The sequence below is a fragment of the Elaeis guineensis genome, chromosome 7 (assembly GCF_000442705.2).
Source record: "Elaeis guineensis isolate ETL-2024a chromosome 7, EG11, whole genome shotgun sequence".
Lineage (NCBI taxonomy): Eukaryota > Viridiplantae > Streptophyta > Magnoliopsida > Arecales > Arecaceae > Elaeis > Elaeis guineensis.
In genome coordinates, this window is record NC_025999.2 from 89577115 (window position 1) to 89588777 (window position 11663).

At 45.7% G+C, this 11663-nt stretch overlaps 2 protein-coding genes across 2 annotated transcripts; both read right to left on the minus strand.

The window, feature by feature from the left end:
- Nucleotides 1-315: 315 nt before the first annotated feature.
- Nucleotides 316-2771, minus strand: LOC105048407 (probable leucine-rich repeat receptor-like protein kinase At1g68400). Its single transcript, XM_073261467.1, is given in 6 exon segments — nucleotides 316-696; nucleotides 699-1217; nucleotides 1323-1673; nucleotides 1676-1726; nucleotides 1729-2106; nucleotides 2109-2771. Coding segments are annotated over 6 exon segments (2070 nt in total). The 5' UTR covers nucleotides 2743-2771; the 3' UTR covers nucleotides 316-559.
- Nucleotides 2772-6975: 4204 nt separating this feature from the next.
- LOC105048408 (glycosyltransferase BC10) lies at nucleotides 6976-11254 on the minus strand. The gene is made up of 2 exons (XM_010927702.4): nucleotides 10547-11254; nucleotides 6976-7926 (listed from the first exon to the last, which is right to left on the minus strand). Exons 1-2 carry the CDS (start codon nucleotides 11123-11125, stop codon nucleotides 7282-7284), a joined length of 1224 nt encoding a protein of 407 aa, XP_010926004.1. The 5' UTR covers nucleotides 11126-11254; the 3' UTR covers nucleotides 6976-7281.
- Nucleotides 11255-11663: the final 409 nt, after the last annotated feature.

Below are 11663 nucleotides of genomic sequence, written 5' to 3' on the forward strand. Positions count from 1 at the left end.
AGACTGTTATATAATAATTAATTAACAAATGGTGGATTAAATCCAGACGTGACTCCAGAACCTGAATGACCCACATGCTCGAAACCGGTCATTATTTGGAGCCCTGTCCCATGAGTCCCCAATCAAACATCGTTCGCGTTTGAAGCCACTCATACCGTTCTCCCCCGCAGACCGTTTTCTTGTCTCTTCCTGCGTACCTACCACACGTCGCCAACGGCTACCCTACCTGTACAAACCAAGCACCTACCCGTGATCCGCTGAGTTATAACTCTCGGCTCTTATACACCCACAGAGAGCCCATCCAACTGCCAAAGATGTACAAGTGCCTCTGATTGCAAGATCCATTGGCACGTTTTGAGACAAAGTCAGTACTCTCCTCCGGACGAAACCACATTGCCAACCATAACAAACAAAACACACCGAGAACGACCAAAAAAGCAAAAGCTAACACCCTCTACACCCTCCATCTCACATCCAACTGCTCACAAAAACACAGTTTCTTAAATGCAAAAAGAAAAGTAATTAGAAATAGCGCCAAGCGAAGTCTCCAACGGCTCCTCTACTGGCTACTGACGCCGGCGGTGGTGGCGCTGGCGTCCTCAGACGCGGAGGGAGAGTCGGACACCGAGTCGAAGGACTCGAGAGAGGGCGATACCTCCCCACGGATCTCCTCGATCATCTTGACCACCTGATCGATCTGGGCCGTTGATCGGGCGCCGTCGCGGTGCACCTCAACGCGATCTGGAGCATCCCCACCATCTCCTCCTCGATCCCCTTGTACCGCATCAGCTCCAGGTCGAACACCTCCGCCGTCCACTCCTCTCTCACCACCGACTGCACCCACCGCGGCAGGTTTATTACTCCGCCGCTGCCCCCGGCCGCCGGCTTCCCGGTGAGGAGCTCCAGCAGCACCAAGCCGAAGGCGTACACGTCCGCCCGTTGCGACGACCACGGCCGCCGCCCGTATGCCGGCGCCTCCGGGGCGCGGTACCCGCTGTACCGCGCAGCCGCCGCGGGGCCCAGGAGGGCCAGCCCGAAGTCGGCGAGCCGGGCGTTGCCGGTCTTGTCGATGAGGATGTTGGTGGACTTGACGTTCCCGTGGGCCAGCTTCGACGCCTTGCTCGCGTGGTGGATGAACGCCAGCCCCCTCGCCGCCCCCGCCGCGATCCTCATCCTCGTCGTCCAGTCCAACGGCGTCCGCCCCGGCCCTCGATTCCCTAAAAATATCACGAAAAAGAGCATCGAATGCGTGAGGACCCAGTTATTTACCGAAATGCCACTATTTTTCTTGAGGTGACGGCATCCGGGAGAGGTGGAGTTACCGTGGAGGAGGGAATGGAGGCTGCCATTGGGCATGTAGTCGTAGACAAGGAGCTTCTCGTCGCGGGCGCAGTAGTAAGCCCTGAGAGGGACGAGGTTGCGGTGGCGCAGCCGGCCGAGGGTCTCCATGTGGTGCTCGAACTCGCGCTTCCCGGCGACCTGCACGTCGCGGAGGCGCTTAACGGCGACGACGCTGCCGTCATCGAGAACGGCCCTGTAGGCGGTCCCATAGCCGCCCTTTCCCAGTATCTCGGCGGAGGCCCGGAGAAGGTCCTCCAGCTCGAACTTCTTCGCGTCATCCACGAACACCATCCTTCCCCGGTCGAACCCCCCTCCCCCGCAGCCGGGGGCGACGCCCCCTGGGAGGCGTAGGGACTAGAGGAGTAGACGATCTTCTCCCCCTCTGGAGCCGGGACGGATTCTTGCCGGCGAACTTCCGCCAGAAGTAGCAAAACAAAAGGCCAGAGACGATGACGAGAACGACGAAATCCCCGACCACAATGATCACCACGGCGACCCGGCTCATGCCGCTGGGGGTCGGGCGGCGGCGCTCGCCGGGGGACGCGGCCTCGGGCTTGAAGGACGGGGAGGAGGCGACGACGGCGGCGGCGTGCGGGACGGGAGCGGCCGCGGTGGTGTTGGCGGCGGGGGGGACTGGAGCGACCGTGGTGGCGTTGGCGGCGGGGTGGGTAGGCTTGCTGACGGCGTCGCGGCAGCCGGCGAGAGGGGCGCCACAGAGGGCCAGATTCCCCGCGAATGCGGCGGCGGGGAAGGCGGCCAGAGGAGAGGGATGGCGCCGTAGAGCATATTAGAGGACACATTGAAGTCCTGGAGGCTGGGGAGGGCGAGGCCGAAGATGGGACCGGAAAGGCGGTTGGAATCGAGGCGGAGGGTGAGGAGACGGGAGAGCCGGTTCAGCGTGGTGGGCACGGAGCCGGAGAGGTTGTTATAAGAGGCATCAAGGCGGTAGAGGCGGGAGAGAGAGGAAATGGAGGGTGGGATGGGGCCGGAGAGGTTGTTGTGGGAGAGGAAGAGGAGTTTGAGGGCGGGGAGTGGGGAGAGGTCGGGGATGGGGCCGGAGAGGAGGTTGGATTTGAGGCTGAGGACACGGAGCTGGTCGAGGCGGGTGAGGGATTGCAGGGCGTCGCGGCCGGAGAGGTAGAGGTCCTCGAGGACGAGGCGGGTGACGCGGCCTTGGGCGCAGGAGACGCCTAGCCATGTCGAGCACGGGGCCGGGTGCGACCAGTTCCAGCTCGCCAGCTTCTGCGCCGGGTCCGACAAAGCGCGGAAGGCCAGCAGGGCGCTCAGGTCCCCGTCCAACGACGACGAAGAGGCTCTCGCTAGAGAGAGCTCCAAGAGTAGTAGCAAAATGAGGGGAGGTAGGAGTAAATGTGCCGAGAACCGAAGCTGCTTCTCCTCCATTCCCTCTTACTCTTCCAGAAGAAAAAAGAGAGCGAGGAGAGAGGATAGAAAGGAAGAAAGGAAACTATGGCCTGTCTTGTAGGGTTTGGGATGCCTCTTTCGCTTGCATCGGGGTGAAACGAGTGTGTTAGACTGATGCTTCGCTAGACCGGGTAGGGAAGCGAGGGAAGTGGACCTACGGTTACTGTCTCTCTCTCTGGCGGTCGAAAACCTACGGGTACTTTGAAGGCCGTTGCGTCAGGTTTGGGATACTAATGCGCGCCCTAGGCTTTACAAGGGCTTGCGGACTTCGAAGCCAAAATGTCGAAGCCCACGATTAGATAATGCAAAATACAAGACATTGCGTTGGGATCCCGTCCCCTTGAGAACGTGATAGGGGCTTCTGGATCGATATCGTTTCAATAACGAAGTTGACCGAGATGAAGTGAAGCATCGAGCTTGAATCTGGTCCGCCTATTATACTCTCGTCTTGACTCCGGGTTTCTTAATGGTAGTGTGGGCACAGGCTTGTGCCGTTATGTTCTCGGCACTTTTGCTTACTAAATCAAGGCGCAATTAGTGCCAGAAGGCTAAAAGTCGGCTTGCCGACAGATAAAAAGCATACAAATGATCAACGTAGTACAAAGTGTCACACGAGAGATAATTATTTTTTAATAGGTATCCAGAAGTGATTCGAGACCTTTGAGTGAAACCAATAGCTAGATATGATAGAAACTTTTTATGTTGGACCAGATCAAATGGATGAATTTTATCACCTAAAATAAAGGGATAGAATTGAAGAGCTCGTGTGTGCCCAGCGGTATGTAAATGTGCTGGCAAAAAAGAATATATTGCTTTTTTTTTTTCCTTTTTAGTTATCAAGGGAGCTTAGCCCCGACATAAAATTAGTATACTTGAGGGGATGAAGGGGAACTAATCCACGGTATGATAAATATGGAATCTCCCTCCATCCAAACCTGCATGAAGCCCTATCCAGATACCCACTAGCTTGGCAAAAGGGATAACGCAAGCAATGAACTGCAGTCCAACAACTCACAATAGATGGCCCCGTGCATCTCCTATAAAACTTGTTCTTGCCTTTTCATTAGACACAAATCCATCAAACTTAAGCTTAAAAGTACCAAGAGGAGGGAGAAGCCGGCACACTAATATGTGTTGTAGGTGAAAGATTCGTAAGTATGAAGACTTCCCCAAATTCTTGAGTGTACTGTGAAGCCTTTTGTGAGTATACTAATATTCATGTTGTGGCAGAGATTATAGAGCATTGCACGATGATTGTTAACCCTTTTAGAAATATAGGAAGATAGGATTCTGATCCCGAGCTTTGGTACGAGCACTAAGAGATTTCACCGTCTGGAAAGATTAGTAAAATGCAAGATTACATGCATGCTTATCAATTGGATATTCTTTAATATTACTGACTCAAGATTCTCAAGATCAAAAGAGTGATTTCTAGTTTAATGTCATTTTTCTTTCCCATTCTTTCAGAAAATATATAAAAATGATTTAAACAAAGTAGATGGGAATGCTTTTTTACCACAATTATAAAACCTGCCCACCACATTTTAGAGACTTCGATTAAAACTAATAAAGCATTCACAAATGGGAATTTGACTAAAAGGTTTCCATCATATAAAAATAATTTTAACATAAATGTCGATTTGTTTATCATCTATGCAATTTTTAGAAGTCTTTTGATCATTATAAACTCCTAAATGGTGATCCCCCACTTGTTTGAATTTTTGCTGCTATTAAACACAAAATCGTGTCAGCCACTTCCCCATCCATTCAATGAGTAAATACTTATCTTGAAGAATGAAGCTAAACACTCCAGGACACTACCCTTCCCAACCTTTTATTATGAACTTCCCTTATTTTACAAATCCACTACTAGTTGTGCATGTTGTAAGAATTTTCAATTCAATTTTCACCTTAATGATCGAAATAAAAAGGTCTAAAATATAATCATAGGCTTCTGAACTTATCTTCTTATACCCTGTTTATTAAGTGAATTTAATGTTAATATGTAGTGTACCCCTTTTTTATTTGTCTAAAATATTTATTTTGGTTTATTTCATATTGTTTGTTAGGGTTGTCACTCCAACCTGCAAACCTAGTACATCGAAAATGAATGGGTTAGGTATGGGTCTAAAATTTAGACCTTTTAAACTTTCAGATCAGGAATTCAGGTTTAGACCAACCCACACCATAACCTTCTCAATTACCCAATTTATTACACATATACATCCACACATATATAGATAAATAAACATATAATTTTAGCTTTGCTTGTATATCATTCAATTTCTAAAGTCATAGCATAACAAACTTTATTCTATAACTTATAGTGGCATAAAGAATAAAATATAATGATATTTTAGAACAGATTTGAGTCTTTATACTTGACTTCAAGTAGTGTATTTTTTTCAATTTTATGAATCATTGTTGTATAGACAATCATCAAGTCCTTGTTATTTATGATTTAATTTTTGTTGTTGATGTCTTATAGATAATTTCTTAAATTATATTTTGTTTTAGCTTGATTAATCCTTCAAGGTATAATGTTTAGTATCTAATGGATACCCAACGCAGATCTCAGAACCAAACACAACGGACACTTTTATTATCCAAAGTTGAACCCAGGACCTTGTATGGAACAAAAGTTAGACTTGAAACCCCAATGGAGACGAGGGTGGGTTTAGTGAACCCCAGACATCACCCAACTAGACATGACAGTTATTATTTGTGTTACAAAATATTGGGTGGATGTCTGGTCAGGACACCACCTCCCAAAATCCTTTCAGTACCACGCGATGCAGCAGGAAGAAAGAAGAAACAAAATAAAAAGAAAACAATCAAAATACGTGGATCAACCACAAAAGGGCTCGCCTCCACGGGGCATGCAAACTTCACTATGAAAAGAAAATTTTACAAGAGGAGATCTCACCCTCAACCCTTGTACACCCAATTCTCTCTCATCTGAAGTTCCCCTCACAAAAGCTCTCTCTCTCTTGGAGACCCCCCTGAACCCCTGAAGAGCCTGGCGACCGCTGTTCAGGAGCCTCCTGCTCCTTCTCTCTCAGCGCCCTCACCTCTCTCTCCTCAATCGGGTTCGTACGGCTCTGTACGGCGAGAACCCGAACCACTCACTCTCTGTTTCACGCACAGCCCTATTTAAAGGGTTAAACATGGTTTAAAATATAATTAGAGAGGGATTAGGAGTCCTAAACAAAGCCAAAAAACCCCCTGAACCGTCGGATCAAGACCGGGAGCCTCCTGGGCCGTCGGATCGCGCTCCGATCCACAGAATAGTATCGTGGACCGCGAGAAACGCGTGGGAAACGCCCACGCGGTCCACAGGCCCCGCCGTGGACCGCTCGGTCCACGGTGGACCGGGGCAAGGGGCCAGCAGGCCGCTGGCCTGGGCCGGCCCGCACGCGCGGGCCTGGGCCGCGCCTGCACGCGCGGGCCTGGGCCGCGCCTGCACGCGCCTGGGCCGCGGGCCCCCACCGCGCGGGCCTGGGTCGCGCGTCCCGCGCCGGCCTGGGTCGCGCGTCCCGCGCGCCGCCGCCGCCGGTCGCCGGCAGTCCTCCGCCGTCTCGATTCTCGTGCCGACTTCAAAAGCTCGTATCTCCTCCATCCGAGCTCCGTTTCAGGTGATCTTGGTCTCGTTGGACTCCGTTTTTCGCCGCGAACCTCGCTGTGGGCTGAATCTCGAGGCATCAAATCCTAACACAAAATAATATTGTTTTCCACCTAAGTATTCAATTACTCTAAAAGTTTTATTCATCCATACCTTCATTTCAGTAGAATTAGTTTTCTTTCTATTTGCTTACTCCTGTATGAACAAAAAACAAAATTTTGTAAAACAATATGCAACTATAAAAATCCTCATAAATTTTACCCCTCTCAAACTCAATTTTTCTAATTTTAAAATTGAGAAGAGTATGATTTTAAATGCTTGTTAGGTTAGCTAGTTGGCACCTTTCGCTAAGGAGCTTGCCTTGGAGGAGGTCCAAGATCCAATACATCACTAGTGCTAGTGCTATAGTGTTTACAAAAAAGTATATTTAAAATGATTTCTTTTGAAAGAAAAAAGGTGATTGAAATCACCACCATCTCATGAATAAAATTAAAAGATATAAAGAGGAGAACAAAATGAAAGGAAGATGGCATGTCTGAGACATACAAAAATTAGCACACCCAACGCCCAAGGAGGCAGCCAAGTTCAAATGAGCTCTGAAACAAATTATTGATTTGGAAAAATTGCTCAACAAGTAAGTCTACAACATGGAACTTGGTACAATGTCAATGCCATTTATACATCAAATAATTTAGGTGAAAAAATCAATCATACGCCCAGTGGAAATTTCTAAGCATATCTTTCCTTTGAGAACAACCTTCATTTAGGTCTCATATGCTTTGTACACTTACCTTTTATTACAAGAATGCGATAAATGTTATATTATAAAAATGCCCCTAAGAAAGCTTCTCTTCCTTGCAGAGAATAATCATGGATCCTACATCCTTATGGATCTCTTAAGTCCGAATGCCCATAACTTTTGGAGCAAATCTCAAAAACCGAGTCAAGGAATTGGGCAAGAACTTCCTGGCAAATAGGAAACAAATATTAGTAGTCCTACCATTATAATCGCATGTGCTCCCATTTCTCAATCTCTCCAAGAGCTCAATTGTCACATCCAATCGTCCAAACCTAGCTGGGTGTGGGCCTCCTTTTGACCAGTCAACCCAAGTCAAGCTCCTATTTGCATTTCTCCCCCAAAAACTTATACTAACAAATGTTGACAAATAATGTTCATCCACATAGCATGAGGGCTTGCAGTATTTCTTAAAGACCGGGAAATATTTTTCATCAGAAATTATCTCAATTGCAAGGTTCCGGTCCACCTCGAACCACTGAGAGCCTTTGCGCCATTGCTGCAACTCCAGATATGGTCTCATTTTAATGCGGTATCGACCACGACCATTAGGCCCCGGATCATCGTAGCTACTGACATAAGTTTTAGTAGAGTTGATGAGGTAGGAGTAAATAGTGGGGAAGTTGAAGAGAGGAATGCATGACTCAGAGAGGAGGACGAAGCGTTGGTTTGAGAAGTCGAGTAGAGCATTAGCTAGCAGGCGGCGTTCAGCTTCCATCATGCTCAATTGTCCCCATTTCACCGGCTGCATCAATTAAAAAGTAGCATCTTACTGAAAAAAAAAAATCAATAATATTCTAAATGTTTGTTTTCGTAAGAATGTATTTTAGCCAAGGTTGTTTCATAAAAAATATAGTAGCAAAGCTAAATTATAGAACAATCCCAACTAGTGTAAAAACGGTTTAGTTTGCATTTATTTGTGACAAACAAACGTTTACTTGATGGTTGATGGGAGCATTGGATGAGATTTGATGTCCCTGTGGTTCACACCCTTTTATTTCTGAATCAGGGGAATGAGCAAGAGCAACCGAATCTCTGTCTTGGCTATCTACATCCAGCAACTACTAGTGTTTTTTGGGTAAATATCCAGCAATGACTTGCTATCACAATCTCATTCATAGCCCACCCTCTCCTTTCAGCAAAAAACCAAAAAGACTCCCTGTTTTATTTTAATGAATAGCATATTTGCAATTTGTTGAGTTAGAAAAAATGACTGCAAAGGCTTAAGCTTATAGGGAAAGAACTATTCTGAGACGAGCAAATCTAGGCCAAGCCTTCTCGCAAGTGCTCAATAAATCATTTGCACCGTCCAGGTCTGCTGAAAATTTTAATTTTGGCCTCCCTCGAGGCAAGGTAGCCCTAGTCTCTCTAAGTCTGCTCTTGCAAAGGCTGAAAGACTTCTAGTGAGAGTTTTTCTAGAGATTCCTGCCTTGTCAAAGTCCTTGATGCTTGGAACTAAAGAAAAGCAATAAAAATAATATAAAAAACTTGCCCAAATTAACTACAAATCAACTTAAGAGAGTTTGAGTTCGAGAGAGTTTTGGATCCCATCCGATGTTGAGAGTGGTGGCCAGAGCTGTATTAATGGTGAATAGTTTGCCGTTATACATCACAACTGATGGTTACAATATACTAATCGATTAATTATCGATGATGGAGCATCCCGCTGTCGGTACCTACCCATAATGTGTAGTTCATCATGACTAAAATTTCAATTTGGTCAGGTTCTCTCGCTGTAAACTTGATAGATGCAATGCATATGGCAGCCTATGCCACATACCTAAGCCTTAGTCCGGGGGTATTAAATCTCAAGGCATTATCATTCATGACACTTTGGTCTTCCTTTACGATGTCAAAACAATATATATAAGGTCAACCTCTACCAATATATATATATATATATATATATAATATATATATATATATATATATATATATATATAAGGTTAACACAATTACATCAACTTTGTGCTCTCCCTCCTTGAAGATGGTTTAATCAAACTGGGGGAGTGTCTCACTTCCTCCATTAAAGGCTCTCAAGTCACATTGCCTATTGCATTGGCTTCTCGATAACAGAGAGCTTTGCAGTAGCGATCGCTGATTTAGCAGTAGGAAACAAGAATATGGATTGGCGACCGATTGAGTATTTGATTCGATCGAATCCAAATATGGTAGATTTTATCCGACCCAATTAAAATCTGAGATGGATATGAGTTTTAGATAAAATATCCGAAACAGTACAAATAATGATATGTCCTACCTCAAATCCAATCTGATATTACCTTAATCTAAGTCTTCTCTTTCGAACTTACAATTATTTTATGATGAATTTCTTATCTAGTCCGACCCAAACAATCTTATTTATCCGATCCAATTTGACTCGCACCATTAACTTGACCCGACCAGACCCAAAGCAGGTTTGGGTATGGGATTTTTAATTGTGGGGCTGATATAAATATTAGCCAAATATGAAATGCACTAGGCAAGGAGAGTTAAATTTTAATATCCATAAAAATTTATAATTCTAATATTTATTCACGAGTAGTGCTAGGGGATGTCTCTTCAATGTATATGAGAAGCTTCTCTTGCCATGTGGCTTGATGATTTGTGGGAATTGGTGCGACTCATGGAAATCAATGGGATACACTAAATGTGGCTGAATACTAGGTTACCGAGCGAGAATATATTATTGGACGCCCCGAAGCACTCAAATCCCCGTCCCTATTAATCAAGCATTACTTACATGTCTTCCCACTATGTCGCACAATTGCAGTTTTAGAATCGGTTTCATGCATCAAGATTAACAGCAAGTTAGCATTTACTTCTGGTTTTCTCTTGGCTATTCAAAGATTGAAGCACCTGTCTAAAGACAAGGGACGGTGGCAAACATCTGACCACAATGTCACACTGGGGAAGCAAATGGGGCTTGGTTTTTGTCCCGGTTTTCTCAGGTCAGATCCAGTGGACAAGCATCAATTTCCATGCCGCTTTAACTTCAACAAGCCAAAATCGCTGTGGAGCGTCAAAGATTGCATTTGGATCCAGATTGGGTCCAAAGCTAATGTATTCCAAGTTGAGTTAGCGTTAGACAAAAGTTAGTGCTCTACCAATTAAGACCAACTAGTTCAATTCAAACTTGGCGATCCATACCTACAAGTCTTCCCAATAGTTTATATAACTAAATTAAATTGCATGCACTTTAAATAACATCCAAAAACGAGACATCCTTGTCAATTTAGCGTCAAATTCTATGGACAACTAGAATGATTAAGATCGCGGAAGCTATTAATAATGGAGTAAAGAAATGAAAGGCTTGAAGGCACTGTTGCACCAAAAGAATAAGAACCATGATAGGATTAACTGACCTTGCTGGGGACTCTCCGGCCATGGAACACCGAACCCTCCGGCGCGGACTCGTTGAAGGAAGGATCGGCGTGCACGTAGATCGAATACAATCCTTCATGTCCTTGGAAGAACTTCTCCCATAGCGGAGCGAAGTGAAGCGCTTTCCTGGTGAGAAACAAGAAAGCAACCTTAGGAACCCGGTCGAATGGGTAGCCTTTGATCCTTGGAACCATCGACGCCCTCCACAGCAACTCCTCGTCGGTCATGTCATGCATGGCCTCGACCGGCTCCACATATCCCTTTAATCCCACACGCTCGCTAGCAGTAAAGGTGAGATTTAGGACTGGTTGTGGCGGCGGTGGCGGCGGCGGCGGCGGCGGCGGCGGCGACGGTTGTGGTGGAGATGGAGGAGGAGAGAGAATGGAGAGTTTGGGTGTTTGGAGAGGGAAAGGAATGGTTTTGAGGTAGAAACTGGAGATGAACCCAAGGGTCAGGCCGAGGCCAAGGAGAAGGAAGTTTGGGAGGAATTGGAGGAGTTGGGAATTGGAAGGGAAAAGCTTGGAAAGACATGGAGATTGATTTTGCTGCTGGTTCTTCATCGAGGGCTTTTGGTGTTGTTCCAAAGAGCCTTGATGGACGGGGCAGGGTGCAATTAATAGGTTGACGGGAGCTTCGAAGATCGGGAGGATGCAAGCATGTGGGAAATGTAATGGAAATAGGAAGATAAAAGGCCAACAAGGCTCCAAGGCCACTTTTGTGGACCACAGGTATTTATGGAGGACTTGGACTCAGTTTTCTAACCGATTCGAAGTATCCTTGGAGTTGTATCCAAGTATCACTCGTCAACTTCTATTAGGTACAGAAGAAAAGTATAATTGTCAGTATCCGATGGGGTGTTTTAGTCCATATAGTTGATGATATACGCAGCAAAAAATATTTAAAAACGGATTAACGAAGAAAAGAAGTAGGCGGCTCACCTTGAGATCACCCTTAGTGGATACGGGCTTTATCACCGCGTGAGATGCGATGGAATGTAAATTTTTTAATAAATATTTTATTTTATTTTTTATTTTATTATATTTATTTTATATATATTTTAAAAATAATAAAAATAATAAAAAAATTATATTTTATGCA

Coding starts and splice junctions, on each gene's coding strand:
- LOC105048408 (XM_010927702.4), bottom strand. CDS start 11,125: ATGAAGAACCAGCAGCAAAATCAATCTCCATGTCTTTCCAAGCTTTTC. Junction 7,927..10,546: donor GCCGGAGAGTCCCCAGCAAG/GTCAGTTAATCC, acceptor TAATTGATGCAG/CCGGTGAAATGGGGACAATT.